Source organism: Podarcis vaucheri (assembly GCF_965113315.1).
Source record: "Podarcis vaucheri genome assembly, chromosome: 12".
Lineage (NCBI taxonomy): Eukaryota > Metazoa > Chordata > Lepidosauria > Squamata > Lacertidae > Podarcis > Podarcis vaucheri.
In genome coordinates this window covers 40,217,079-40,244,506 of record NC_138750.1, presented here as the reverse complement: position 1 = coordinate 40,244,506, position 27,428 = coordinate 40,217,079, and the positions used below count along the sequence as shown (strand labels likewise).

The 27,428-nt window shown below is 43.2% G+C and overlaps 1 protein-coding gene across 1 annotated transcript in view; it reads right to left on the bottom strand.

Annotated features, from left to right (window-relative positions):
* The window catches only part of LOC309515442 (macrophage mannose receptor 1-like), a 54,578-nt gene that overhangs the window by 7,131 nt on the left and 20,019 nt on the right, over positions 1-27,428 (bottom strand). Inside the window, exons 10-26 of the mRNA XM_082193242.1 lie at positions 26,711-26,826; positions 25,478-25,626; positions 25,165-25,364; positions 23,996-24,117; positions 21,673-21,757; positions 20,554-20,692; positions 19,907-19,942; positions 17,953-18,122; positions 15,230-15,297; positions 12,893-12,993; positions 11,136-11,278; positions 10,323-10,437; positions 9,209-9,351; positions 6,920-7,022; positions 4,401-4,633; positions 3,718-3,883; positions 479-631 (exon numbers count right to left, since the gene is read on the bottom strand). Of these exons, the coding sequence (XP_082049368.1) occupies positions 479-631; positions 3,718-3,883; positions 4,401-4,633; positions 6,920-7,022; positions 9,209-9,351; positions 10,323-10,437; positions 11,136-11,278; positions 12,893-12,993; positions 15,230-15,297; positions 17,953-18,122; positions 19,907-19,942; positions 20,554-20,692; positions 21,673-21,757; positions 23,996-24,117; positions 25,165-25,364; positions 25,478-25,626; positions 26,711-26,826 (2,242 nt within the window). The remainder of the gene's footprint in view (positions 1-478; positions 632-3,717; positions 3,884-4,400; positions 4,634-6,919; positions 7,023-9,208; positions 9,352-10,322; positions 10,438-11,135; positions 11,279-12,892; positions 12,994-15,229; positions 15,298-17,952; positions 18,123-19,906; positions 19,943-20,553; positions 20,693-21,672; positions 21,758-23,995; positions 24,118-25,164; positions 25,365-25,477; positions 25,627-26,710; positions 26,827-27,428) is intronic.

Sequence of the window (27,428 nt, the reverse complement as noted above, 5' to 3'; positions counted from 1 at the left end):
CCTGAACTCCAATACTTAAAACATATTTCACTCTGTATTTCTAACTGCACATAAAAGGAAAATAGCCACACAGTTCTTTAGTGTCAGCCCATTAACTGTATATGTTTGGTAATTTATTACATTTATTACATTTTCATCATACATTACCTCCAATGAGAGTTTACGATGAGACGCTGGGCTCATCATGTTTCCCAATTTATCCTTGCAACTGAGATATACTAAGCTGAAAGCCCCATGGTAATCTAGTGAGCTTTCTGGGTGAGCAGGAATTTGAGCTTCTGCCTCTCTTGTCAAAGTCCAGGGCTAAAATCCCATATCTACATAGGCATCTATAAGTGCCATTGAACTCAATGGGACTTACTTCTGGAGAGAAGTATAGGAGAGAACTGCAGTGCAGGTAATCACCATACCACACTGGCTTTCCGTACTAACTAGAATGGAAAATTCATGTTGTGATCTAATTCAAAATGATACCCACCTAACTGAGCACATTTGAAGAAAGCTGCTGGCCATTCATACCAACCAGAGTAGAATTGATAGCAATGAGCCCGAAAAGGTACCCAAGCTTTCCCATCTTCTTTTGATGCAGGGCATCTTCCTGGGAGCTGCGGCTCCTCAGTTGGGATTGTACCTATTACGGAGAACATATTTTTCTTTCAAAAAAGAGAACAGGCATCTTAGAAATCTATAAACACTAGCGATGTGCATAAGGTTCAGAGAAATCATGAATCATGAAGCAAAGCACGATATCTCAGAGAGAACTTAGGCTCATAAATGTGAAATGGGATCTGTATGAATTTGCACATGTCAAAGCAGGGAACCCCCACTGTGCAATCCAGACATTTAAATGAACTGCTACAGACAGGTGCCTACTACAGTGGTACCTCAGGTTAAGTACTTAATTCATTCCGGAGGTCCATTCTTAACCTGAAACTGTTCTTAACCTGAAGCACCACTTTGGCTAATGGGGCCTCCTGCTGCTGCTGCGCCACCAGAGCACGATTCTTGTTCTCATCCTGAAGCAAAGTTCTTAACCTGAGGTACTATTTCTGGGTTAGCGGAGTCTGTAACCTGAAGCGTATGTAACCCAAGGTACCACTGTAATGCCTTTAGCGCAGAGGTTTTCTACCTTTTTGAGTCCATGTCTCCACTGACCAAGTACATTCTTTCTGTGGCAGCCCTGTGGGGGCGCAGGATCCCAGTTATGTCACCCCTTGCCTGCAGAGCTGGCAGCCTCTCACCCTTTTTCAGTGTTCCCTCAGCCTCCTCTCCTCTCCCCTCTCTCCTTGGGAGTCCTCTGGGCAGCAGCTGCCAACATCCCTGTTCTCTGAGCCATCACCACGCCCTGCCCCCAAGAGAGGTGCCTCCTCACACCCCCACAGGGGCCTGGGAAGTGGGTGCCCCCAGGCTTAGTGGCCCAGTGGAGACTGGCCAAAGTTTAACGTGAGGCCAGCACCTTACCTTGGGAAGCAGCAGTGGCAGCACCGGGCCCTCAGCTCCCAGGCAGGCCTTGCACACAGCATGCATAAGAAAGGCCAGCGCAACACCTGCCCGCCCAGCCTCACACTTGCCTGTCCATTCCCAACAGCAAGGGCTGGCACCTGCTGGACTGGCTGGCTGGGCTCCCTCACCCAATTGCTTGTTTACTCCAAGGCCGGCTCAGTTCCTGGCAACCCTCACCCCCTGGCCAGCCCCAGAGGCATGATTCGCCTGGGGAGCTTGTAGCCAGGGCTGCTGCAGCAAACAGCTGCACAAGCCTTTGGGAGGCAGAGACTTGAAAGGGCATCAGAAGAGGGAGGGAAGAAAAGAGGGACATTGACCAGTGATGCCTGCAACGCCCCTGACCATCATCCAAGGCACCCCAGGGTGCCACGACGCAATGGTTGAAAGCCACTGCTTTAGTGTACCAGGATGCCAGAGTCAGATAATGTCAGAAGGGAGAGCAAACACCAGAGTGAAGTGGCGACTAGGAGAGAGAGCTCTGTTGTGATTGACAGGTCAAGCTCTTTAATCAGAGAAGATGGTTTTACATGGAAAGCCAATCCTTTAGTTTTTCCATCCCTTAAAATCTAAATATTTATTTTTATTTGTTTAATCAAAAACATATAATTCTGTAACATCTAGGAAGTAAAGAAACAAAGAAGAAAGTACAAGAGAATTTTAAATTGAACACACACACCAAAGGGACAAATTTAAATTGTTACATTCACAATTCCTGTCAATAATTTTTTTTAAAAAAATAGTATTGAAGGGTAGTAACATGTCATTTTTAGACATTTGCAAAAAAGATGCGTATTTCCACCTATGGTGGGAGTGTAATCCTCTGGCAGCTTTTTGGAAGACAGTGTTTCCAGAAATTAATTTAATAACATAGCAAGGACTGATAGCAATTCCCTCACTGGCATTCCTGGAGATGGGCCAAATGAAGATGGGTTGAATAAAGAATTGATTCTGTATTTCTTGTTAGCTGCCAGGATGGTTATTGTTAAAAAAAAGAGGAAATATTTAGAAGGTTAAAAAATCAGCTTTAAAAGTACCTAGAAAACAGCCCCTGGACTGATAGCAGGTTTCTTACCCAGAGACTTCCATGTTTCCCATATTCAGGCCAATTTGTCCACAAAACACTAGGGGAGATTAACCATTTCTTTTTTTATCCACCCGAACTGTAACAGCTGCCACTATCCTTCTGCAGTTATTGTTCTGCAATGTGACAGGATTCCTACCCTCAGGGTGGGTGAACCTTACCAACAAATTTATGTCCCAAATAAACATAAAACAGTTGTAGGCATTTTCTCTCTCTCCCCTCATCCCATTTTTAAAAGCAAACTTTAATCAAGGTATTTAGCGTAAAAACCCCTGGACCAATTGGTTTATAATTTGGCAGACTTTATCCATGCTCTTACCATGCTGGCAAATGTCGGCCACTACTGTCATTTTTAAAATTCAGAATAGTGAACAGAAGTGAAGGTAGGGGGAAGAGAACTCCACCCCTCAAGCTGAATTGGACAGTCAGGGAATTGGCCTGAGCAGAATCAGGTGATTTTATAAAGCAACACCTAGAATCTGAAATACACACCCACATGGTGGGTGTGGGTGTGGAGAAATAATGAGACACTTAGCCGCAATCTGGATGAAGATGGTTACTGTGGTCAGAATTGTATATTCTGAAAGTAGAATAAATTTGTTTAACAAGGCTCAGTTCACCATTTGATCAGTCTGCACGGTTTAGTAGAACACAATTTTGTTGTATCCTTAGTGGCAAGCCATATCCTTAAGCATGTGGTTAGACAATCTGCTTCAGTATCAATCTCATTCAATGGGATTGAATAAGCATCAATGGAAATTATTTATAAGTATTGTTGTTGTTATATTTTTCTACCCTTCCTCTCACAAGAGGGTAGGGCAGCTAATTACAAAGATACAACAGTAAAAAAACTCAAGGAGAAAGACCATTCGGGAAGGGGGATTTCAAAGCAGGAAAAAGATCCCCTACTTCATTACCCCTCCTTCCTTTGGAAGCTAGTTGTAGCTTCCGTTCTATTTTTGTTTGTTTATTATTCTAACCTGGTGGATTAAATAGTAACTTTTTACTCATTTATTCCTTACAAAATAGTCAAAAGTGCCAAGAGCACATATCTCAGTACTGTGCTCAAATGGAGACTTTATTGGAGTTAGAAAGTAATGTTCCACATGAAAACAGATACTTCCTTTGCTTACCAGTATACTGCTCACAGGCAGAAAAGTAGGTTTCATTGCAAGCTCCTGTTTTCCAATGACCCTCAAGGTCCATGAAGACACAGGCTGTTTTCTGCGTTGGTTCTTCAGGTGCCCAATTAGTATATGCCAGTCTCCGGTTGTTTATCCATGTGTAGTGCCCACCAGTCTAAAATCCAAATGCACATGGAACAATACATGCTGGTTTAGAAAAATCTTTGTTTCCCACAACATGAATTCTGCATCATTTATTTCCCCCTTTCATTTCACTTGCACATACACTCAATAGAATCAGAGAATTGCATAGAGTTGGAAGAGGCCCAACGGCTCAGCTAGCCCAACCCCTGCAATGCAGAAATCACAGCTGATTTCTCCTACCCTCCAGAGCAAGAAAACAAGCTTGCCCCACCCTTTCCGTGTGACAGCTCTTTGGATATCTGAAGCTAGCTATCATATCACCTCTCAGTCTTCTCTCCTCCAGGCTAAACATACCCAACTCTCTAAATTGTTTCTCATAAGATATGGTTCCAGGCCCTTGATCCTCTTGGTCACACTCCTCTGTACATGTTCCAGCTTGTCAATATCCTTCTTAAACTGTGGTGTTATTCCATCACTGGTATCCCACCTGGATTGATTGCCACAGCACACAAGAGCCTCAAACTTGGCTTGATTGGCCAAGTTCTTACCATATTGCTGTTTAGACCAATCCACACAGGCTCTCCATATTTCAACACCCACAGCCATAGGAATGATTGAATGTAGGGATTCCAAATGCTGGCAAGCTCTGAGTGTTCTGAATTACATTTTCCCCTGGCCTCTTCCCAAGTCATTTTGGGAGCAATGAAAGAGTAGCTGCTATTCCCAAAAGGGATATGGCGAAAGGCTGGAGCCATTGTTTCGGGCTGTGATAACGCAGGATCTATAGGAAAGCAATCAAGAGAAAATACAAAGTCCAGATTAGACTTTATATGTTACAAATATTTTATTTCACTGGATACTAAAATTTTGTAATATTGTTATAACATACATCTTAATATCTTAAAGTTACTAAAAATTGGCAATGAAACATTTAAAAACCTTGAAAATCAACATTTTAAATGTCAACAAAAACATTCTAGTTCTAGTTCAAGATGACACAGATAAGGCATCAAAATATATTTCCTTTATAGTCTCAATAGAAGCAAACCAAATTCCCAACATGTAGTCAACAGGCCCTTTTGAAACACATTCATTTCTTCACAGAGACTTCAAGAAACTATTCTTCAGTTAGCTTCCTATAATAAACCTCTGTTCAGTCATTCAAGGTGGGTTCAAGAAATACACTTAGGAGGACAGCTGTACACATGGAGTTCTGTTCTTCTGGTCAAATGAACTTGCACAGATTATGGGAGAATCCTATCATGTTGAATATGGTTAGATATTATGACACAGAAATAGAACTCAATTTATGCCTCTTTCAGTCCTATTTCAGGGGTGAAAAGCCAAGTTATATCTCAGCAGGTGCACATCTGAGGCTCTCTCTCATAAGAGTTCATTTCTATGCACCTATAAGATATAGTTGTCACAACTGCAGTTTTTTCTTTATACAGCTCATTGTTGAATCTCTAATACAAAGACAGGTGGCCATCTAATTTTTATTTATGAACAAAATGATATGACATAGAAAACTGCCTTTGGTCTCCATAAGTCAATCTGATTTACATACTATTTTAATAATAATAATAATATTTTTTTATTTATATCCCGCCCTCCCCAGCCGAAGCCGGGCACAGGGCGGCTAACAACAATAAAATAGTGCAACATTCTAAAAACATTTCATTATAAAAATTAATTAAAATCAAATTGATGGCAACCGTTAAGCTAAAGTTCTGTGAAGATTGCCAAAGGAGGGAGTCAGGCTGCGCCCTGACCAAAGGCCTGGTGGAACAGCTCTGTCTTGCAGGCCCTGCGGAAAGATGTCAAGTCCCGCAGGGCCCTAGTCTCTTGTGACAGAGTGTTCCACCAGATTGGAGCCACAGCCGAAAAAGCCCTGGCTCTAGTTGAGGCCAGCCTAACCTCTCTGTGGCCTGGGACCTTCAAGATGTTTTTATTTGAAGACCGTAAGTTTCTCTGTGGGACATACCAGGAGAGGCGGTCCCGTAGGTACGAGGGTCCTAGGCCGTATAGGGCTTTAAAGGTTAAAACCAGCACCTTAAACCTGATCCTGTACTCCAGCGGGAGCCAGTGCAGCTGGTATAGCACCGGGTGAATTTTCTGTTACTTTTCTTCTAAAAACATACCAGTGTTTCTTTGGCAGATTTTCCACTTACCTTAAGTCCCCTGGGAGTGATGGTTTGTGGCCTGGCACGACCACAGCTGAGCTGGGCACCTTCTTCCTGTCCCACACATCCGTTGGGGGACAAAATCGTCCTCCTGTGGTCATGCGAGTTGGTGGGAGCCTGTCTGTTTAATGGGACTATGACACGCAGGCTAGTGGGTATGGCCATGTCATTCATAAAGGGGCGCCACGATTGTGGTTCCTGGCTTGTTTGCCACTAGATCCCGTACCCTTATTCCCTATGTATCAGCCTCTGGTCCTGCCTGGAGGTAAGTGGGCAGGCCATGCTCAAGATCCAGCTATGGAGATTCTCCATCATTCTATTTGGCGCTACGTAGGAATTTTTATTGCTGATGAACTGGGCCTGTCTAGAGGTTTCTGCCTACCTCGTGACAGTGATCACCAACTGTCACAACTTTATGGTGGGTAAAGCATTGGGTTGGATCCTTAGCCTGGAGGGGACAGTGTTGGGGACCCCACACCCTCCTGCTAAAAAGATTTGGTACCCCAATAAAGGAGGGGATAGTAGCCAGATGGGGGCTGATGGGCCATGACACCTGTCCCGAGCTGATGGATCACTCTGTTGGGCAGGCACCCCTAAACTCAGCCCTCCAGATGTTTTGGGACTACAACTCCCATCATCCCTAGCTAGCAGGACCAGTGGTCAGGGATAATGGGAATTATAGTCCCAAAACATCTGGAGGGCCGAGTTTGGGGGTGTCTGTCATAGGGTGAACCTTAATCCAAGTTCGACCAAGCCAAAAAGAAAAAATCAGCAGTCTGACTAGTTGATTTAGGATACATACCCAATGCCTACACCAAAAATTGCTTAACCTGTAATCAATAATCATCTTGCAAACATCCGTAATCAATAAAGTTAAAATGTACCAGTGTTTCTTTGGCAGATGTAGCTTTTCTTGTCAGAACATGGTCCATTTCTCCACCTTCCTGCCATCATTAGAGGCTCATGCATAATAAAAACACAGTCTCCCTAAGGAATAAAAACACTTACATTGTGTAGGGGGCAATCCTTTTGTCATAGATTTTTCTTAAGAGCCCTCCTTTTGTACTTCTCAAACTAGATGAAAACAGTATCCTATCTTTTTAGAAATAAGTTTGCAGATGGATAGTTCTCATCACTGATAGCTCTCATCACTCATCACTTCTCATCACTGTCTTGCCCAACCCAGCCAAGAAACAGCCTCCACCACTGAATTAAATATCTAAGGTGGGGCTGGCCCCATCGTATCCTGGGATCAAAGGGAGTTAGTGGAGTCCAACAAACACCCTGAGATTGCTGCAACTAAGGGTGCCTGTGAATTCACGATACCTGATGAAAGCTAACAGATCATACAACTCAACACAATCCAGACTACACAATTGCTTGTGTGATTCCAGGATCAGATGGTGCCAAGTCCACAGCAAACCCTAGGCTAAAGGTGCACTGCATGTCTGGCAACACAAGGCCTCCCATCTCTGCACCCTACTCAGGGGTAAGGCATCTTTTAATGATGCATGCTCTGGATGAGGGCCCTGTTGAAGTTTACAAGAAGTAGGGTAGTCAGCAGGGCCAGCTATAAAACTGCTCACATGATGCCTGACTCTTCCTGATACAATACTGTTTCCAACAAGCAGCTTGGCTTCAAACACTCTTCCTGCAGGACAATTCATCCACCTCACCTTTAAGTTCAAGTCTTGGCAGAAATAGTACATTACCACTGAGTACCCAGTGTGATAAATTTCCGCACAAGCTCCTCCACAAGAGGGAGTCCATGTATCAGAGTGAGGATTCAGGACACTTCCTGAAAACTAGTCTTGGGAAAAAATAAAATGGCAGCCAGGCTTAAATGTAGAGTTTAAATGTAGCGGGGGGGGGGAGCTGGTTAATCACCTGATGCCACAATGGCATCAGGGGTCAAGGTACTTGAAAGTCAGCTGATTGCCAGGATTTCAACATGTAGTGCTTCAGAAGTCCATCCTCCTTTCTTCCTGCTCTAATGACACCAGGTGATTGGCATGTGGGTGTAGCCTTGGCAGAAGACTGACCACAGCTTTTTAAGGAAAGGGTTGTCAGGTGTGAGCATCAAAGGGGAGCAGTAACTCTACCTAGACAGTGGGTGGTATTCTAATAACTCATCCCACCAGCACACTGACAGGACAATATTTTAAATGCTACAATAGAAGCCATCTCAGATTCTTGCAACTTTCTCAGCATGTTTCTGAATCCTTGTAAGACCTAATATAAGTGATTGCTATTTGAGAAAGATGTGGCAGCACCTACCGGTCTGAAGATCAAGGAAAGTGTGTATGGAAATGGGTGAGATGCCCTTCAGAATGTCTGAATTCCCCAACTCAGTAGGAAATGTACAATTGAAATGAATGGCAATGCTTCAGTGGGTTTTGGGGAGGAAGGTGTTAACTCTAACTAGGAAACTAAGCATTGACAGATTATCTTCAAATCTTTCATCCACTGGCAGAATGCAAACAGAATAAAAATGTCCAGAGAGAGTTGAGGGGAAGTTTCCAACCCTCCAGACCGAATTTAATTGACACAATTAAAGCAACATGCCTTATTTGGCATATAAGTTGTTTCACACCAACTTCTATAAAGGCTCTTCAGAATCTGTTTACAACTCTACTGCCTACTTTTGATACAAATGCAAAGGTACCCCTGACCAATAGGTCCAGTTGCGGACGACTCTGGGGTTGTGGAGCTCATTTTGATTTACTGGCCGAGGGAGTAATGTGCCCAGCATGACTTAGTCGCTTCTGGCGATCCAGAGCAGGGTACGGAAACGCCGTTTACCCCACCGAGGCAGTACCTATTTATCTACTTGCACTTCGACGTTCTTTTGAACTGCTAGGTTGGCAGGAGCAGGGACCGAGCAACGGGAGCTCACCCCGTTGCGGGGATTCGAACCAACAACCTTCTGATCGGCAAGCCCAAGAGGCTCAGTGGTTTAGACCACAGTGCCACCCGCATCCCTGCCTATTTTTGATACTTCAGCACTAAAAGATAAACTAAGTAGATGCCCCTCAAAGTAGGTGGGGGGCAGAAGAGAGATATATATAATTGGGGTTGCTAATGCTGAGAAGGCGTTCCAGGAATAGAATATAGGATACATTTCTCATCTTGGGGGAGGGCGAGAGATGAAAGCCTTTGCAGGCAGGACTTACATTGTAATTGGGAAAATTTCGGGCCCAGTTTGTAAAGTAGACTCCACTTCCACTTGTCCATACAAATCTGTGCCTAGAACTACAACCATTCAGTCCAATCCAAGGGTCAGTTGCAGCACTATGTAATTGCACCATAAGGAACGCTAAAAAAAACAAAAAAACAAAAAATGACTAAAACATAAAAAATTCACCATGGTGGATTTCACCACCATGACCAATAAGTAACCAATACCATGAACTGATATATTTTGTATACAAAAAACCTATAAAGTTTGATTAATTCAGGAGTTTCTACCACAGTGCCCCTCAGGTATTATTGACTGCATCTGCCACCATTCCTGTCCATTTGCTATGTTTGCTGGAGCTAACAGGAGTTTTAGTCCATCAGATTCCAGACACCCTGCCTTAAGGTAACAAAAAGGAGCAACTAATCCAGCACAAGCCCTTCTGCACCTGGAAAATGCAACAATAGGCCAAAATTACTACAAAAAGCTTTCAGCTTAGGAAGGGTCTAGAGCTGAATTGGAAGATCATAGAAGAAGGACAGATTGTGAAGCTGAGGCTCCAATACTTTGGCCACTTCATGAGATGAGAAGACTCCCTGGAAAAGACCCTGATGTTGGGAAAGATGGAGGGCACAAGGAGAAGGGGACGACAGAGGACGAGATGGTTGGATAGTGTTCTTGAAGCTACCAGCATGAGTTTGACCAAACTGCGGGAGGCAGTGGAAGACAGGAGTGCCTGGCGTGCTCTGGTCCATGGGTTCCCAAAGAGTCAGACACGACTAAACGACTAAACAACAACAGAAGAAGCAAGGCCAGGATTTTACCAGAGGTTTATGGATGCTTATTGTTTGTTTGCAGATAGTTCCCTTGTTGATATTATCTTGTATCTATTGCAGTTGTCATTGCATTATCACCCTATTCATTGTTTTATTATTGCACTTTCCTGGTTAGCAGCTCCTCCATGTGTCCTGCAGTTTCTCAAGTTACCAGAGTGGCAAGGAGCCACCTGTAACAGTTTCTCTGGCATGAAAGTAACTAGAACCAAGGCTCCTGAACTTGCAAAACATTAAGCCTATAAGAACAACATGTTTTAAAAGCAATGACTGCACCTTGTGTTTCTTTGTTTGGTATGCTAGCCAGATTTCCTCCGGATTCTTTGCAATCAAGTCGTGCTTCGTGCCAGTTTTTCCTCTCTTCTTCATTCAAACCTAATAGTTTGAAGCACTGTGAAGAAAAATAAAGAGCTGTGGTATCCACTTTCTTTTAGAAATAAATGTCAGAAAACTAATGATTGAAAACTGCATTTTATTGCTTTTAATTTGATGCTTTGGATGATGTCATTGCCTTTTAAATGTTTTGGTATTGTTTTTTCTACAGCCAGCTCTGCTATGCAAGAAGATGTGATTGCCTGCATCAGATGAATGAACGCCTACACTTTTCAAATTGTAGGAGCAGTATAGGAGGGAAGCATTTGAGCTTCTCTTTGAGAAGAATATAACCTGTTTCCCCCCTAAGAGTGTCATTTAATAAAAATTAACATAACCAAATTCTGAAAATTTAGTTTGAATACCATTTAACTGCTCTTTTGGGTAGCTGATACATAACCAAACTTTAAAAATACCACCTCTTATTTTAAAATCTGGCACTTCTATTTTGCAGCACAGCAGCCCTTTTCAGTCCTTATAGACGTGGGGCGGTGGAAGTGGGGTGGCGGGGAGAGATGTGTAATCATGATGGGAAATTTAACCCCTGAGCTACGTGCACATTCATGTTAACCTCTATAAAGAGCCCTTGCATAGAACTGTGGAAATGGAGAGCAATCACTGCATATTCAAAAGCCCTGGGAAAACATTCACTGTATGTGCTATAATAACTGAAAAGGGGCAATATACCAGTATATTGGAAATCACTTTCTTAGTTACCTTTTTATCAAAGAAAAGCCAGCCATCTGCACAGCCTCCAACAGGTGCAGGCGTTGTGGGAGCAGCAGCTGAACGGACAGAACTCTTATCCCTTTCGCAGATGAATCTGTACTCAGCACCACAGTTTATGTCATTCCATAAGCCTGAATAGAGAAGTTTTGTGTTGATCAGTAAGATTAAATCACTCCCAAATGAAAAATAATCAACAGCCGTTCAAGGATGCATTACAAATAAAGGCTTGATAGCAACTACTACTACTACTGTACTGGAAATAGAGCTGGCAGGTCAACACACTGCCCTTGATTGTTGTGGTATATATACCACTTATGCCAGTACACAATCTGAAGGCACATGGTACAATAACTTTTCTGAACTTAAGCTGGTCTCAGTCTGATCAATGTGCTTCAAAGGGAGGCTGTCCATGAACTGTATGTTGCATAAGTTCCATGTTGGAAGACAGTGGGGCTTATGGAGAAATGTAACAATAAAATAAAATACTGTAAGCAGTTTTTCACAATTTGAACTACTTACAGTTCCAATGTTATTAAAAATAAGCAATCTTTAATGTACCGTATTTTTCGCCCTATAGGATGCACTTTCCCCCCTCCAAAAATGAAGGGGAAATGTGTGTGTGTCCTATGGGGCGAATGCAGGCTTTCGCTGAAGCCTGGAGAGCGAGAGGCGTTGGTGCGCACCGACCCCTCTCGCTCTCCACGCTTCAGGAAGCTATCCGCAAGCCTTGCGCGCCTGGCGGGAGGTCCCGCCGGGCGCGCAAGGCTTGTGGGCAGCACCCTGCAGCCCGCAGCACGGGGCGGCCTCCGGAGGACGCCCCGTGCTTTGGACAGGTGTCCGCAAGCTTTGCGCGCCCGGCGGGAGGTCCCGCGGGCTCGCAAGGCTTGCAGGCAGCAGCCTGGAGCCCGAAGCACAGGGCGCCCTCCGGAGGGTGCCCCGTGCTTCCAGCAGGTTCCGCAAGCCTTGCGAGCCCAGCGGGAGTTGCCGCCGGGCTCGCAAGGCTTGCGGATAACAGCCTGCTCTGGGGGCTGGGGTCGGGGGAAGCTCCGGCTTCCCCCGCACCAGCCCCGCGGCTGGGGGGGGAATAATTTTTTTTATTCATTCCCCCCAAAAAAACGAGGTGCGCCCTATGGGCCAGTGCGCCCTATAGGGCGAAAAATACGGTATATGTCTGTATAGCATCTCCCCAAATCTCTTTTGTTGTATACACTTGCTTATGTGATACAAATATAACGCCCATCCACATGGTAGTTTAGTGTGGATTTGCAGCTGCCTTGATTTTTTGGATGTCACCCACTTGGCGTCTTCTCCATTCAACTGGCAGCTTGTTTCTCCATACTCCACATTGGATCACATGCGTGTAGCCAAAGGGTGCAGGGTGGGTGGGGCAGCACACAATATTGTGCAACTATCTGGATGTTACATTATTTGTTTTATGTTTGTTTTTGGAACAAGTTCTGTTAGTAAAGATTTTGAATCATATTTTTGGATTGGACTCTTTTTTATTTCAAGAAGAGCCAGTTTATATTCACCCTCTTGCTTCAAAATGAGCAATATTAATAACTGCAATATGTTGTGTTCAAAGCAAAGTAATGGCCTTCAGTGTATATTCAGACCGAATAGTTATCATGACTAAAGGTTCAGTGTGTAGTAGTTAACTATATATAAATTAATTTTTGTGCCACTATCAGGCACACACATTCTCAGATTTTTTTAAAAGAATGATAATATTTTGTTCTACTTGCCTGTTCTATAATACATGATGACACAATTTTCATCCTCATTTGAAAAGTTGGGTTCATTGGGTGCCCAGGCTTCATAGGTAACTGGAGTTCCATTCAACCAGCTAGAGGAAATGATATGACAGTATTGGACAGAACAAAGTCATAGCTTTTTCATTTATACTGCATATTTTTACAACGGTTTTCAGGTTATTTTTGGAGCTCCATGGCCAAAGAACACCAAGCTAATAAAACAGTTTAGCTGTTGACCTTAGTGTTCTATCAGACAGTACTGTCAGATTTTCTTTTTGAGGCCACATTAAATATATCCAGCAGTATTGCTGAAATAATGGAGCCAAAATGGCTCTGAAAACAATCATTATCTTTAAAGATTGAGATGCTATTAAAGCAGAGCAAATTGCCCGTTACTTTCCTTAATATCATTTTTTTATCACCACAAGGTTATTTGGATTTTATGCCTGAGGCAAGAAAACTTTTTCTTTAAGATAATGCATAAAATAATATTAATTATCTCAATTATGAAGCTTAACAAAATTTGTGATTAAGCTATCCACTTCTTCTCAGCGATTATGAACCATAAACTGTCCATAGAAGAAAAGGCAGTAGGGTGCACTGATTCAAATCAGGGCAATTTAAATCTGCATTTTTTAAAAAACCCAAGCATTAAATCAAGTGCCTGGTTGATATGTCATCAGGGGTGTCAACTTGAATAAGACACTGGGGGAGGCAGCTAAGCCCTGCCTCCAATAATACATTACATGATGTATTATATGAGGAGGGGCAGCAGTGAGGGAGAAGTGAAGGTGGCTTGTGGCAGTGGTGGTGTGGTGTGGTGGGGAGAAGTAAGGCCGGTCATGCCTTCTTTTTGCTCCTTAGTTGGCTGGAATGGAGGAAAGGATGGATGTTCCAGGTGTGGGAGAAAGTGACAACTATCAGCCAGGATTTGTTCTCAGTCTCTTCCAGCGGCATCATAAAGGGCTGCCATTGGGAGAGGGAGACTGTCTTTGCTTCAATATTCAGGGTGTGGCTGGGAGCAGAGCAAAATACGAGTAAGAACTAAGGACACATCACATCCAAGCTATATACAACATCTAGGATTCAGGAAGATAGGGCAGTGCCCTCTTCCTCAACGGATAAAGAAGGCATTTATTTATTTTACATGTATACAGCACACCACCTTTTCCTCTGTGGAGCTCAAGATGGCGTACATAGTTCTCCCTTCTCTGTTTTATCATGACAACAACCTAGTGAGATGCATTGGGCTGAGAAATAGTGACTGGCCCACTGAGCTTCTTGGCTGAGAGGAGATTCAGCTCTGGCCTCCAAGCCCATAGTCCAGTCATAGGCAAACTCTGGCCCTCCAGATGTTTGGGACTACAATTTCCATCATCCCTGACCACTGGTCCTGTTAGCTAGGGATGATGGGAATTGTAGTCCCAAACATCTGGAGGACTGGAGTTTGCCTATGCCTCCCATAGTCCAACACTCCAACCATTGCACCATACCAGTTACAAGGAGAAAGGAGTGCTGTGCCCTCAGAAGGCTTGGAGGAAATAGATGACCCTGGGGGTTCCTTTCCAACTCTAAAATTCTACAATTCCATGATTCTAGAGCACAGTAGGTTTGTCATTGGGAAGGTGGTGCCTGCAGTCTTAATAAAGTTGGGGGAGACAAAGGAGTTGTGGCAGCATAGTAAATTTTAAGAATGTATTTTTACATTGTTGTAACCTACCTGGGGACCTTATGGTGGAGGTATGCAATAAGTAAGTAAGTAAGTAAATCATAGAAGGTATATTTTGAGATCTGTTAGACCCAGTGTTGAGTCAGAGCAGAGAGGGGGGAAGGGTTAAAAAAGGTAAAGGACCCCTGGATGGTAAGTCTAGTCAAAGGTGACTATGGGTGTGGCACTCATCTTGCTTTTCAGGCGAAGGGAGCTGGTGTTTGTCCACAGACAGCTTTCTGGGTCATGTGGCCAGCATGACTAAACCACTTCTGGTGTAATGGAACACAGTGATGAGTGGAAGAGTGCACAGAAACACTGTTTACCTTCTCACCACAGCGGTACCTATTTATCTACTTGCACTGGCATGCTTTCGAACAGCTAGGTTGGCCGAAGTTGGGACAGAGCAATGAGAACTCAACACTGCCACGTGGATTTGAACCGCCGACCTTCCACTCGGCAAGTCCAAGAGGCTCAGTGGTTAGACCACAGTGCTACCTGCGTCCCTTCTAGGCAAAGGAAGGTTATCCAGTGATGAAAATGACAACTGCTATTTTGGGCACAAGAACTAAAAATCTGATTTCCACTTTTTGTTTGTTTGTTTACTTGTGTTTACTTACCGGTAACTTTTTTCAAAATCCACAGTTAAACCAATATAATGGTCATAATCACTGCGATAAAGCTGATTCTACAACATACAAAGAAAAATGGGAAGTAAATGCAACAATAAAGCAATCACATATTCTCCAGGGCAAGATAATTCAGCTGTCCCATAGGAAGTGCAGAATCAGGCAAGACAGAAAGAGGTTTGTAATTACGAACATAGCATGTCCATGCTGTTTAAAAATAAAATTAAAGCTTTTCAATTAAAACAAATTAAAACCTGTCAGTTAAAACGAGGGTAAGCACAGAAGAAAGTTTTTTAAAAAAATGTTTCCATTTTAGCTGGTTATTTGAAGATTTCTATTTTCTATATAACTCAGTAACATTGCACCCCACTCCACCAACTTCCAGGCCATAATATAGCACGGTGTTTACCTAGTCTGTTGTTCATTTAGTGAATTTGTCATTCTTAGTGAAGACAAAGAAGAGGAAAAGTAACAAATGACATAAAAGGAGAAAATAAAGAGGAAAGAAATAATAATAATAGTTTTTAAATTTATATCCCACCCATCTTGCTGGGTTTCCCTAGCCACTCTGGGCAGCTTATAACATATATAAAATCACAAAAAAGCATAAAACATTGAAAAAGAAAATATCTTATATGAGCAACAAACAAACCAATAAATTAATAGAAACCAACAGCAGCAGCATTAATAATAAGCAATTTACAGTTCCCAAGTTAAAACAGTACAACACATCATCAGAGATCTACAACCTCTCCTGGACAATGACAGTTCTCTTTCTCAAGCTCTGGGAGGAAGAGCTTTCATTGCCTACAGACAGCCACCCAATCTTAAACAACTCCTAACCCACAATAATACCGCAACCAGACTTAACACGGACACTGGCACCAGAGCCTGCAATAAACCCAGATGCCAACTTTGCTGCCACATACACCCGGACAACACCATTACTGGCCCCAGCAACATCACACATACCATCTCGGGACTATTTAATTGCTCGTCTAACATTGTGTATGCCATCAAATGCCAACAGTGTCCTTCAGCTCTCTATATTGGACAAACAGGCCAAACCTTACGCCAAAGAATAAACGGACATAAATCTGACATCAAGAATCACAAAACAGAGAAACCAGTAGGAGAACACTTCAATCTCCCAGGACATTCTATACAAGATCTCAAAGTAGCTGTTTTACTACAAAGGAATTTCAGAAATAGACAGGAAAGAGAAGCTGCTGAATTGCAACTCATTACCAAACTTAAAACCATGGAGAGACCTGGTCTGAACAAAGACATTGGATTCTTATCTCATTATACATGACTAAGCCATTTTTCACCTTCTCACCCCATGCCTTTTCCTGTAAGACCTATTGCAGTCGTTAAGAGTCGTCAACAGGCTCATCTCAGCTATCTGCCAATCACCCATTCCCACCACCCTTTTGAGTAATACCCCTCCCCACCTTCTCACTATATAGAAGGATCTGGCAACTTCTGTTTCAGTGTATCTGAAGAAGTGTGCATGCACACGAAAGCTCATACCAAGAACTAACTTAGTTGGTCTTTAAGGTGCTACTGGAAGCAATTTTTTTTTTTGACTATGGCAGACCAACACGGCTACCTATCTGTAAAAGCAATTTACAGTTATACCCAAATTAAAATAACCACCAACCAACTAAACTTTTAACCAACTAGAAGAGGGAAGGGATAAGAAGGGGCTAGAAAGAAGTTTTCATAATGGGTGAAGAGAAAGGTAGAAAGGGTGGTTGGGCAGGTGAAGACAGAAGGTGAAACTCTGAGTGATAAGCCCACCATACTTTCAAGAGAGGCCCCATAGAATCTATTGAGAAGTTTCTGCTCTTCCCAAACATTTGATGGCATATTACCAGAACCATCAAGTTTCTTAGAAAACGATTTCTGCATGACATTTTTAACTTTGGTGGAATTAAGATTACATGCTTAGTCACAAAAATAAATACTGAAACAACTATTTTTAGGTTTTGAAAGAACCCGGTGTGCTGGAAAGTAGTTCAATATAGCCACAGAAAATGCCAGCTCCAACAGGAATGGAAAATATAACTTCTTGTGAGACCTAACAAGAGGAGCATAATCAGAAACTGTTTGATGGGCACTGTACCTCAGTTCCTGTTAAATTTCTTCTCATGTGGTTGGACAGATTGAGATAATTGCCAGCACAAGCAATGCCTGGAAAGTCTAGTACAGTACTAGATTTGGCATTTATCACACAACCTGGTCAGCCCATTCAGGAATCCTATTTCCATACCTGTGTGGACCCCTGATCACATGGAAACTATTATCAGCATATTGCTGTGGCTGTGAATCATGCCTGAATTGTAACAATTATTTGGGGGGTGGGGTGATGGTGAGAGGAATGTATGTAGATTTCTATTTGGCAAGTCTCACTTCCCCATCCGTGCCTTGTTTTACAATGGAAGCATATGACCACAAAGGCTCAAATTAGGTCTTTTAGGCTGCAATCTTCTACAGACTTATTTGAAAGTAAGACCCATTGACGTCAAGAGACTTACTTCTCCGCAGACATGCATAGGATTGCACCAATTATCTCTGCAAGCTTCGGTGACACCATGCAGAAGAAAATGTTCGTCAGGCAACAAAATGGCTATTATCAAACAATGTATCTGGCTCTTTTTAAAACCCAGCTATATTTGATTAAGAAAGCATATGTTCCATATATTTCTTACGTATTTCCACAAAAACTGTCTTTCACTTTCACTTTCAATGACCACAAGATCTGCATGTTGCTTCTTGCAGAATTCCCATGCTCTTTCTGCAGATGAACTCGCATTGCTGAAATAGTACTCGCTCTCATTATACAAAATCCAGCCATTTTCAATTCTTGTAAATTCATATTCTGCAAAAGAAAGCATATTTTTATTTATTTGATTTCAAATATTTCTCAGCTACCCTTCATCAAAAGATTTTGAAGAGGTATATAAACATGTGAATAACATTAATTCACAGAACAAGCGGTCCAGCTAAGCAACTTCAGTGATCTTAATGAGGACCCTCCTACTTTAGACAGATACATTATTTCAGTTTTGAAACTTACAAGGACTCCTCCCACCACCACCACACTCCCCTTTTCTACTCCATGCTTTATTCCTGTTCACATTCAACTAAAAACAAAACAGTTTGGTTACCCCGATAAAATATTTCAAAAGTAAAATATGAAAAGAGCACCTAGAACCATGGACATATATTTCCCAAGGGGGAAAAAGGTTGGTTCAGTGGTGATGATAACAGCATTATTTGGGGGGACGGGACATTAGCTAAAATGCAAGTGTGCAAGACACTGCATTTTTAAAGGTACTGTCTTACGATTTCACATAAGGTAGCTGGTAAAGCACCAGTGGTCCTTTGAGGGGCAAGGTGCATGAGAGGTTTAGTAGTAGTTTAGATGCTCTTGGAGAGAACTGATTTTCTTGGCCTTTTCAGTCTGGGTTTCGGACCAGATATGAAACAGAATCAGCCTTCATCCCCATGATGGGCGATCTTTTTGTGGAGAAGGGCAGTGGGGTTGTGACATCATCACTCTTGAACTTATTTCAGTGGGGCTTAATTCTGGGTAGACATACTTAGTACAGTCGTACCTTGGTTGCAGAGCGGAATGTGTTCCGAGAGTCCATTCGGCTTCTGGAACCATTCGAAAACCAAGGTGTGGCTTACGATTGGCTGCAGGAGCTTCCTTCAGCCAATTGGAAACTGGGGAAGCCACACCAGACATTTGACTTCCAAAAATCATTGGAAAACCAGAACACTCACTTCCGTATTGCGATTGTTCGTGAGCCAAAACATTCAGCGACTAAGCCTTTCAAATTCCAAGGTATGACTGTACTGAGATGACATCTCTCTTGCTCTCACTCACACTCAGTAGTTGCCTAGTTCAACTAAACTTCAGGCAAGCAGGTGGTTTTTCTGAAGCTGGAGAACCACATTCTGCCAGTGTGTGTGCTAATTTGTGTGTATCAAGCTGTTAAATTGTGCACTGGCAGTGCAGCCTGAAAAAAAAGTGGAGGGACAATCCTACATTCCAAAGCGGTACAATCTTCTTAGCCTAGCCAATGAAAATGCAAAAATAATAAAGGGGAGGGGGAGGAGAAGTTATAAGAATATGATGTACAGCAGCTAAGGAGATCTGACACTCAGGAACATAGGGGGTGCCTAAGCCAAACCACTGGTCCTCCTAACTGAGTACTGTCAATACCGCCAGGCTGTAATCTCCAGGGTTTCGGTCAGGGATGTCTCCCAGTCCTACCTGGAGATATGGAGAACCTGGGACCTCCCTCATGCAAATCAGATGCTCTATCACTAAGGTACAGTCCCTCCCCAATTATATGTAATCCAAGCAAGCAAGCCCAGGTTAGGAAGCAGCTGCTGCTGGCTCCTGACAGAATTTCCAATGGATGAAAAGAAACTGATGGGGTGGCTCCTCTCTCACTTTCCCTGGGGCTACTTAAACTTGTGTGACCTGAGGGAAGGCAGAGTTGAACAAGCCCAAGCCAGGGAGCACTTGCATCTTTGGCAGAACCATCAATGGCCCAAGAGAGCTGATAAGGCAGCCCCAGCCCCACTTTCCATGGTGCTGCTTAAAAGAGGCATGCATGACCCAAGGAAAGGTGGAATCACCCAACATACCAAAACCAACAACTGGATCTTTTTTCACTGTTCCACCTGAAAAACAAAACACATTAATTATAATGGACCCTAGCGTAATTTCTATTTTCTTACATCGTTTCATATTGCAAACAGGAGTACATAAAAATTAAAGTGTCATTTATAGCATATGACATTTCTGTAATTCTGACAGAATAATGTGACAGAACAATCAGTGGCTTCTGTATTCACAAAGAGTTTGATGCACTAGATCCCTCGTTCTCATCAAAATGGAACACAGGGTAATCCCCACTTACACTGGGGTTTTGTTCCCGGCTACCGTGTGCGTCGCTGGGATGAACATGAGTGGGGATTTCCCTGTTCTGCCCACACCTTGTACTGCTCCTGCCCCTTTTGGTGCCAAAAAGGGCACACATGTCAGTGGGACCATGCATGCTCATCATGTGCAAGTGGGGAGACACCTGTACTTCATATCTCATAATATGAAAGCCAAGGATCTGAACTCTGCAACATTCTTAATGATGGCTGAATGTATTTCACATTATTATTTCCTCCTCTGAAAAGTTAGGCATGTAATAAACATGTTAAAATGCCAGGTTTCAGCAGAGCAGCAAAAAGCCTGTTCACTTTGCTTAATGAACTAGTGTTAGATTAAAAGGGTACCTTACCTCTCTTTATTTGGCAAACCCAATTCTTAAAATGTTCACACCAGTCAGAATTCTGCCACAAACTATAGACATACATGGCTCTGCATCCCGTGTCTTCATGGGGACGATCACCAACATAAAAATTCCTTTCAAAGTCTACCTACAGTGGGAATAAAGATTTCTTACTCTTTCTAAAAAAAAAAAAAAAAAAAAAGCTTTAGCGGTAATATACAGAAAAGGAGACAGACTTATGTTGCAGTCTTTGAAAGATTTGTACACATGTGTGCATGTGCATATGTAGAGAGAGAGATGGGCTGTCATTTGTTTATTAATATTGTGTTGATCCTATAGGTTATTATAAAGAATCAGTTCTGGTCACTGTAAGTTATCTAGATGACTGGTCATGTGGCCCATGCCTTTGGCTTTCTAACTACAAGTGAGTTGAGGGAGGGGCCCCCACCCATTTTTCCTCTAATGCCAAACCACTTCCTTTGTTACTGGGATGGCCAGTTACCTTACCAAGAAGCTAGCCTGGCTGTTCCAGGAATCTAAATCATTGCTTAGATTTTAACACTTGTTGGTTCCAGGAATGCAGCCTACCTGCCCACATACTCAAAACAACATAAACCAGGCAGTCAACGTGTGCTCTCCTGCTCCATTATCCTTGTTTTTGAAATAAAAAAAAAAGTTCATTTAAACATATCTAAAACAAATCTAATCTAAGCAGCAACTCTTCAGCACTGGTGGAAGAAGAGGGGGCGGTGGGAGCGCATTACCCCCAGCAGCGCGATCCTGGTGGGGTGGCTACCTGACCCGCACTGGGCGCTGCACCCCGCAGGCGGGGCGCCACGGCCCCAGGATGCATGCCACGCTCCTCTGGGCAGTGCACAATGCTCCCGGGACGCGTGCCATGCCCCCAGGATGTCAGCCAGCCACGCCCCCGTCTGCTCTCCACCCCCCATTGCTGGAGCATGAAGCTCCGCCACTGCTTTGTAGTAACTGCCGTAAGTGTTGAATCTAAAAATGAGATTACAAGCAAATCATGTTTATAAAAACTGAAATTTCCAGTGACTTAAAATCGAAAACACTGCTATGGGAGCTGTCAAAGTTCAGTTTGAGAATAAGAGGTCATTTACTTACAGGAGATCCATCACTCCAAGTATATCCTTTATTGGGTGCCAACTCACTGAAACCAGTCCAATAATAACCATAAGTGTTCCTAATTCTAAAATATATAACAATAAATATACAGAGATCAGAAAATTGCAAACTGAGTATGCATGTAGATACAGTTGATGTTTTAAGCGTCATGGTACAGACCACTCCCCATTTACACAAGGGATACATTCCAAGGCACCATACCTTTAAGTAAAACCATGTTATTGAACACCATTGAAAAAGCCTGTAAACACCCTCCAAAACCTCTGGGAACCTTTTTTTAATAAAAACAGCAGACCACTGAACTCTGCCACAATTGCTCCCTCCAAACCTCCATTCTCAAACTCCAACTCTCCACTGGCCTCAAAGGTCAATGCAAAGGCTGCTGGGATTGCCCTTGGAAAAGCTAAGGAGATTGCTATGTGCTGTTTTTGTGCCATTTTTGCCCTCTTTGGGGCTGTTTTTGTGCTTTGTCGTGCCACTTACGGGTTTGCAGCAACGCATGTCAATGGGAAGTTGTCTGTATTGTGACTAGAATCATAGAATCATAGAATCATAGAGTTGGAAGAGACCACAAGGGCCATCGAGTCCAACCCCCTGCCAAGCATTGATATTCTTTAGAAAAATATTCTTTAGAAAAATAGCATAAATGAATCTATCACCAGTTCATACATTTAATTTTTGGTACAGTATCAGATTTCTGGAGTGGGTGTGCTGTTTGGAGCAGGAACTGTGTGTGTCAAATTTCTGCTCACATGGTCAATTCTTAAGCACACCTGGATTTCAAACTAAGTTATTGGTTCTGTATAGGTGACCACATTATAATCCAGGTGTCCCCAGTCCTCTGCAGCCCATGAGTTCATTTATACATTTGATAAAACTTTCTCCTTTTGCTTCCCAGAAGCCCCCCTCAGAACAAAGCTAACTATGTGACAATGTAGTGCCTTCTACGAAAATCGGTAGGTCCCAGCTGCTGGTCACTGGGATGAATGTTCAAGAAGTGGTGGGATAATATGAAATATGGGAGGAGCCAGCATCAGCTCTTACTTTTAGTAAAGCTTGGCAAAGTGGAGACTGAAAGCAGTGGCATAGCGTTAGTTGTTGGCGCCCTGGGCAGGCAAGCCACTGATGATGCCGGAGCGCCCCCACCCCAGCCAAGCAGGGCTGTGCTGCTTTTCCACCCACATAACCATCACCCTACAAGTGAGCCTCGCTCTTACTGGACATGCACACAACCCTATGCACATGGTTCATTTATGGAAACAGGAGGTGCTCTTGGAAAGTGTGGGGCAGTAGGAAAAGTTACCACCTCAACATATAGCAAGTTGTGTTTCCTTTACAATCGTATCTTGGTTTTTCAAACAGCTTACCGTATTTTTCGCCCTATAGGGTGCACCGTCCCATAAGGCGCACCTAGTTTTTTGGGGGGAAATAAAGGGGGGAAGTATTTTTTTCCCCAGGCGTGGGGCTGGGGTGGGGGAAGCCCGAGCTTCCCCCGACCCCAGCCCCCAGAACAGGCAACTCTCCGCAAGCTGTAGGAGCCCAGCGCCGGGCTCCCGTGCCTTGCGGAGAGGTGCGCGAAGTCTGGGTGCGCTGAGCTCAGCGCACCCAGCCTTCGGCATGCAGGCAACTCTCCGCAAGCAGCGGGAGCCCGGCACAGGCTCCCACGGCTTGCGGAGATCTACACGAAGCCTGGAGAACGAGAGGGGTTGGTGCGCACCGACCCCTCTCATTCTCCAGGCTTCAGCGAAAGCCTGCATTCGCCCCATAGGATGCACACACATTTCCCCTTCATTTTTGGAGGGGGAAAAGTGCGTCCTATGGGGCAAAAAATACGGTAGTTTTCGAATGTTTTGGCTCCCGAATGCCACAAACCCGGAAGTGACTGTTCCGGTTTGCAAACTATTTTAGGAAGCCAAACTTCCGACAGGGCTTCCGCAGCTTCTGACTGGCTGTAGGAGCTTCCTGCAGCCAATCAGAAGCCGCACTTTGGTTTCTGAATGTTGTGGAAGTTGAACGGACTTCCGGAATGGATTCTGTTCGACTTCCAAGGTACAACTGCATTGTAAGATAGTTACACACAAACTGCAGCTACAGAACCTGTGCAAAGAGAGAGGGGCGTGAGGGAAGTGAGTGAGAGGCAGCCCATTTTAGTACAAGCATTTCAGAGGAGAGAGGTGTTTGGGTTCACACCTTGGTTCAGGAAGTGTCAATTAGGAGGTTCACAAGAAAAAATGCAAATGTCTTCCCCAACCCTTTTTGATACTGAGACAAAGTGAAGGAAATACCATTTAATGAAACTCACAATTCCTTTATAACATTTCTTTCGTTTTCACTGTGAATAGAAGCTAGGTCTCCTCCAATTGCTCTACAAAAATCTTGCGCTTCGAACCAAGATTTCCTGTTCTTTCTTTCTTTGTAATAGGCCTAAATGCATATAAATACAATTGCATATTGGTAATAACAAATCTTGCAAAATTCATTCACAGTGAGATCTTGTGTGGTTTGCATGAACACCTATTTGGCATTTAACAATGGTGGCTAATGACCAAAGTAGACATGGCATAATTGTACATGTTTTTAAAATGTACGGAAATAGCTTTGTGCAGGAGGCTCCCACTGATGCCAGTTTGAACTTTCCTCCCAACATTTTGTCCCTCCCACCAGCTGCCCTTCCTCCTGCCTTTGCACAAGGAACTCACAGACTGGTGGTTCTTGAGAGAGCAGGTAACACAGGGAAGCACAAATCTCTCTGTGTTTCCATCTGAAAGTCCTGGATAAACTGCACAAGCACAGTCTCTCTTCTACAGAAGGTCAGAAGGTTGCTTCTTCTGCTCTAATGCCAGTTCTGTAAGTCCATTTTGATCTACTGCAAACCTACCAGAGATCTACCTTCCACCCTCCCCATCTATAAAACTTTTAATAAGCAATTGAATATTGACAGTTCAAATAAATCATGGAACCAAACCCCACTATAAAAAGAGTAACGATAAAAAACCTGCACTGAGCAGTAACACTGAAATTAAAACGGACATACTGAAATATGTATCCATCCTTGTTTTGAAACAAGCAAGAACTGGCACTGAAATTGACTCAAGAAATGGTATAAAGGTAAAGGTAAAGGTATCCCTGACCGTTAGGTCCAGTCGCAGACGACTCTGGGGTTGCAGCACTCATCTTGCTCTATAGGCCGAGGGAGCCGGCGTTTGTCCGCAGACAGCTTCTGGGTCATGTGGCAAATCAGAGCAGTGCACAGAAACGTCGTATACCTTCCCGCCCATCCAGAGCGGTACCTATTTATCTACTTGCACTTTAGCGTGCTTTCGAACTGCCAGGTGGGCAGAATCTGGGGCCGAACAATGGGAGCTCACCCCATCACGGGAATTCGAACCACCGACCTTCTGATTGGCAAGCCCTAGGCTCTGTGGTTTAGGCCATAGCACCACCTGCATTCTCAAGAAATGGTATACCTACCTTAAAACACACATGTCTAGTACTGCTTGGATGCCATTCATTTGGACATGCAGGCAGAGGAGTTGGTTTGGGAGCAGGAGTTGTTGTCAAACCTTCTGCCCATCGTTTGCAGATGAAGGCTGCCTTCTCCTCACAGTTCACAACATCCCACAATCCAGCTGCAGTCCCAGTTCTCATGGCAACACAGCCGGGTTGTCGCCCTTTTGGAAGTACAAGAAAAGTTCAGCTGAGCCTTGTTCTTCACAGATAGTCAAAACAATTGGAGAAAGCCTTTGTGAAATACCATTCCTGGTGGACTTCAGGCAATACCTACCAGGCATTCCTGAGTTCCAGTGGGTGAACAGAACACCGTCTCCATTTGTCCAGTTGAATGTCCCTGGTTGCTCTACATCTGAAAGGCCGATCCAGAAATATTTTTCAGAACGAAGTCCAACTAGACTAGTCAGGAAGGCCTGTTCATATCTGTGGAGAAGAATATGTAATCAATTCTTTCGAATTATTTTTAATTTCCTATATATTAAAACTAAATTGATGGCCTACCACAGGACAGTTCTCTTCCTGTTGAAGTACAGAGCCTAGCAGGACAATGGAGGGGTCACAGTGGAGAAAGGGAAGTGTCTAAACCAATAGATCCACTATCACTAAGCAATATACCTGCATTTTGCATCTATCTATACAATTCAGTCTACAGCAATTTTACAAGTGAAAAACAAAAAATACAAGTGCATCCAGAGCAAATAGCTGAAGCAGAAGAATCTCAGCCCAGGCTGCACATTAGGCGACATGTGTAACATACATACAGGATAGGATTAAGGATTTTATAAGGAATTCTAGAAAACATCCACTCACTTGAGAGAGAAAAACAATGGATTTGAAAGTCTCCCCACCACCCAGGGACAGGCAGCAACCATTATAGGCACAGCCAATATGTGTGTGTCTGTGCATGCATGCATCACGTTGAACCAGGAAGTGACCCAAACCCCATACAAAAATGGGCAGAACAGGGTGGGGGCAGAGGAGAATGAGGTGTTTGCAGGCTTTTTCAGTGGTGTTTCAAATATATGTAATTTCACTTAGACACACAGTGCCCTGTGTAAACTGGGAGTTGTATGTAATGAAATCAGTGACAAGGAGTGCAAGGTCCATGCAGTGCAGAAGTTTCAGGAAAGTGAGGAAAGCCACAGATTGCAAATCAAGTAGGAAATTCACAAGAAACATAGAGCAGCTAATTCAAGAAAGTAGCTTAGTCACAGGCTACAGGTCAAATCTTAATATTCATTATGTGACAAAGAAATATAGCAATTACACATTTCACTCACATAAAACACATATGGTTGTTAGTCCTGTTCACAATAGAGTAGACCCATTGAAATTAATGAGCACGGATAATTTATGTCCATCAGCAAGTTTAATATGAGCAAACCTTAGCTGGAAACAACCCATAGTCACAAGAAAAGTAATCATTTCTCTTTCATGTCCAGCAAAGGGAAGAAGAAAGGAATACAGTATATGCCCTCCAAACAGCAAGACCATTTAGTTTTGATACCTGTTTTCCACAGAAGTCAAAGATCCGTGATTTGCTGCACATGATGTCTTTGCTTCTGAAAATGTTGCAGATGTTTGTTCAATTAAGTAACAGTAGAAACCATGCCTTCTCCAGCCCTGTTGATATAGAAGAACCAACAACCATATGTTACCACAATATTACCAGGATGGAGACATTGCGTTTATTTTAATGGTGCTGCTGAACATTTACTGAGATGAGAATCACATCCACCACTAGACATCATGGAACTTACACAGAGTTCTCCTATATGTTGCCAGGGACAATGATGTCATCACCCCACCAGTGCACGAACTCGCAGTGCTTCTTTTTTATTGGATAGATCAATGAATCAGAGACCTTCAGCGCTGTTGCCAGTAAGTTGCTACCCCAGCCAATGTGACAATCTTTATTATTTTTTGCCCTTTTGAAAATTGCAGTAGTGTGAAACCAAAAAGTGAAAACAGAACAATCCTGATATATAACTAAGGGATAAAATAGAAACTTTACATTTAAATACCTTAACAAAGAAAGACTGATAAAGGGCCTTTAATGTACACATAGAGGCTCCAATGCATATGCATAAGCTTCCCTTGTCCAATACTTTTCTCTGACTCAGGAAATGCTCCATGTATTCAATAGAAGATCTTCAAATGCACGCAGGGCGCTATCTGAATCGCAAAACGTTTTGTGTGGAATTCACCAGGGACAAATGTAAGGT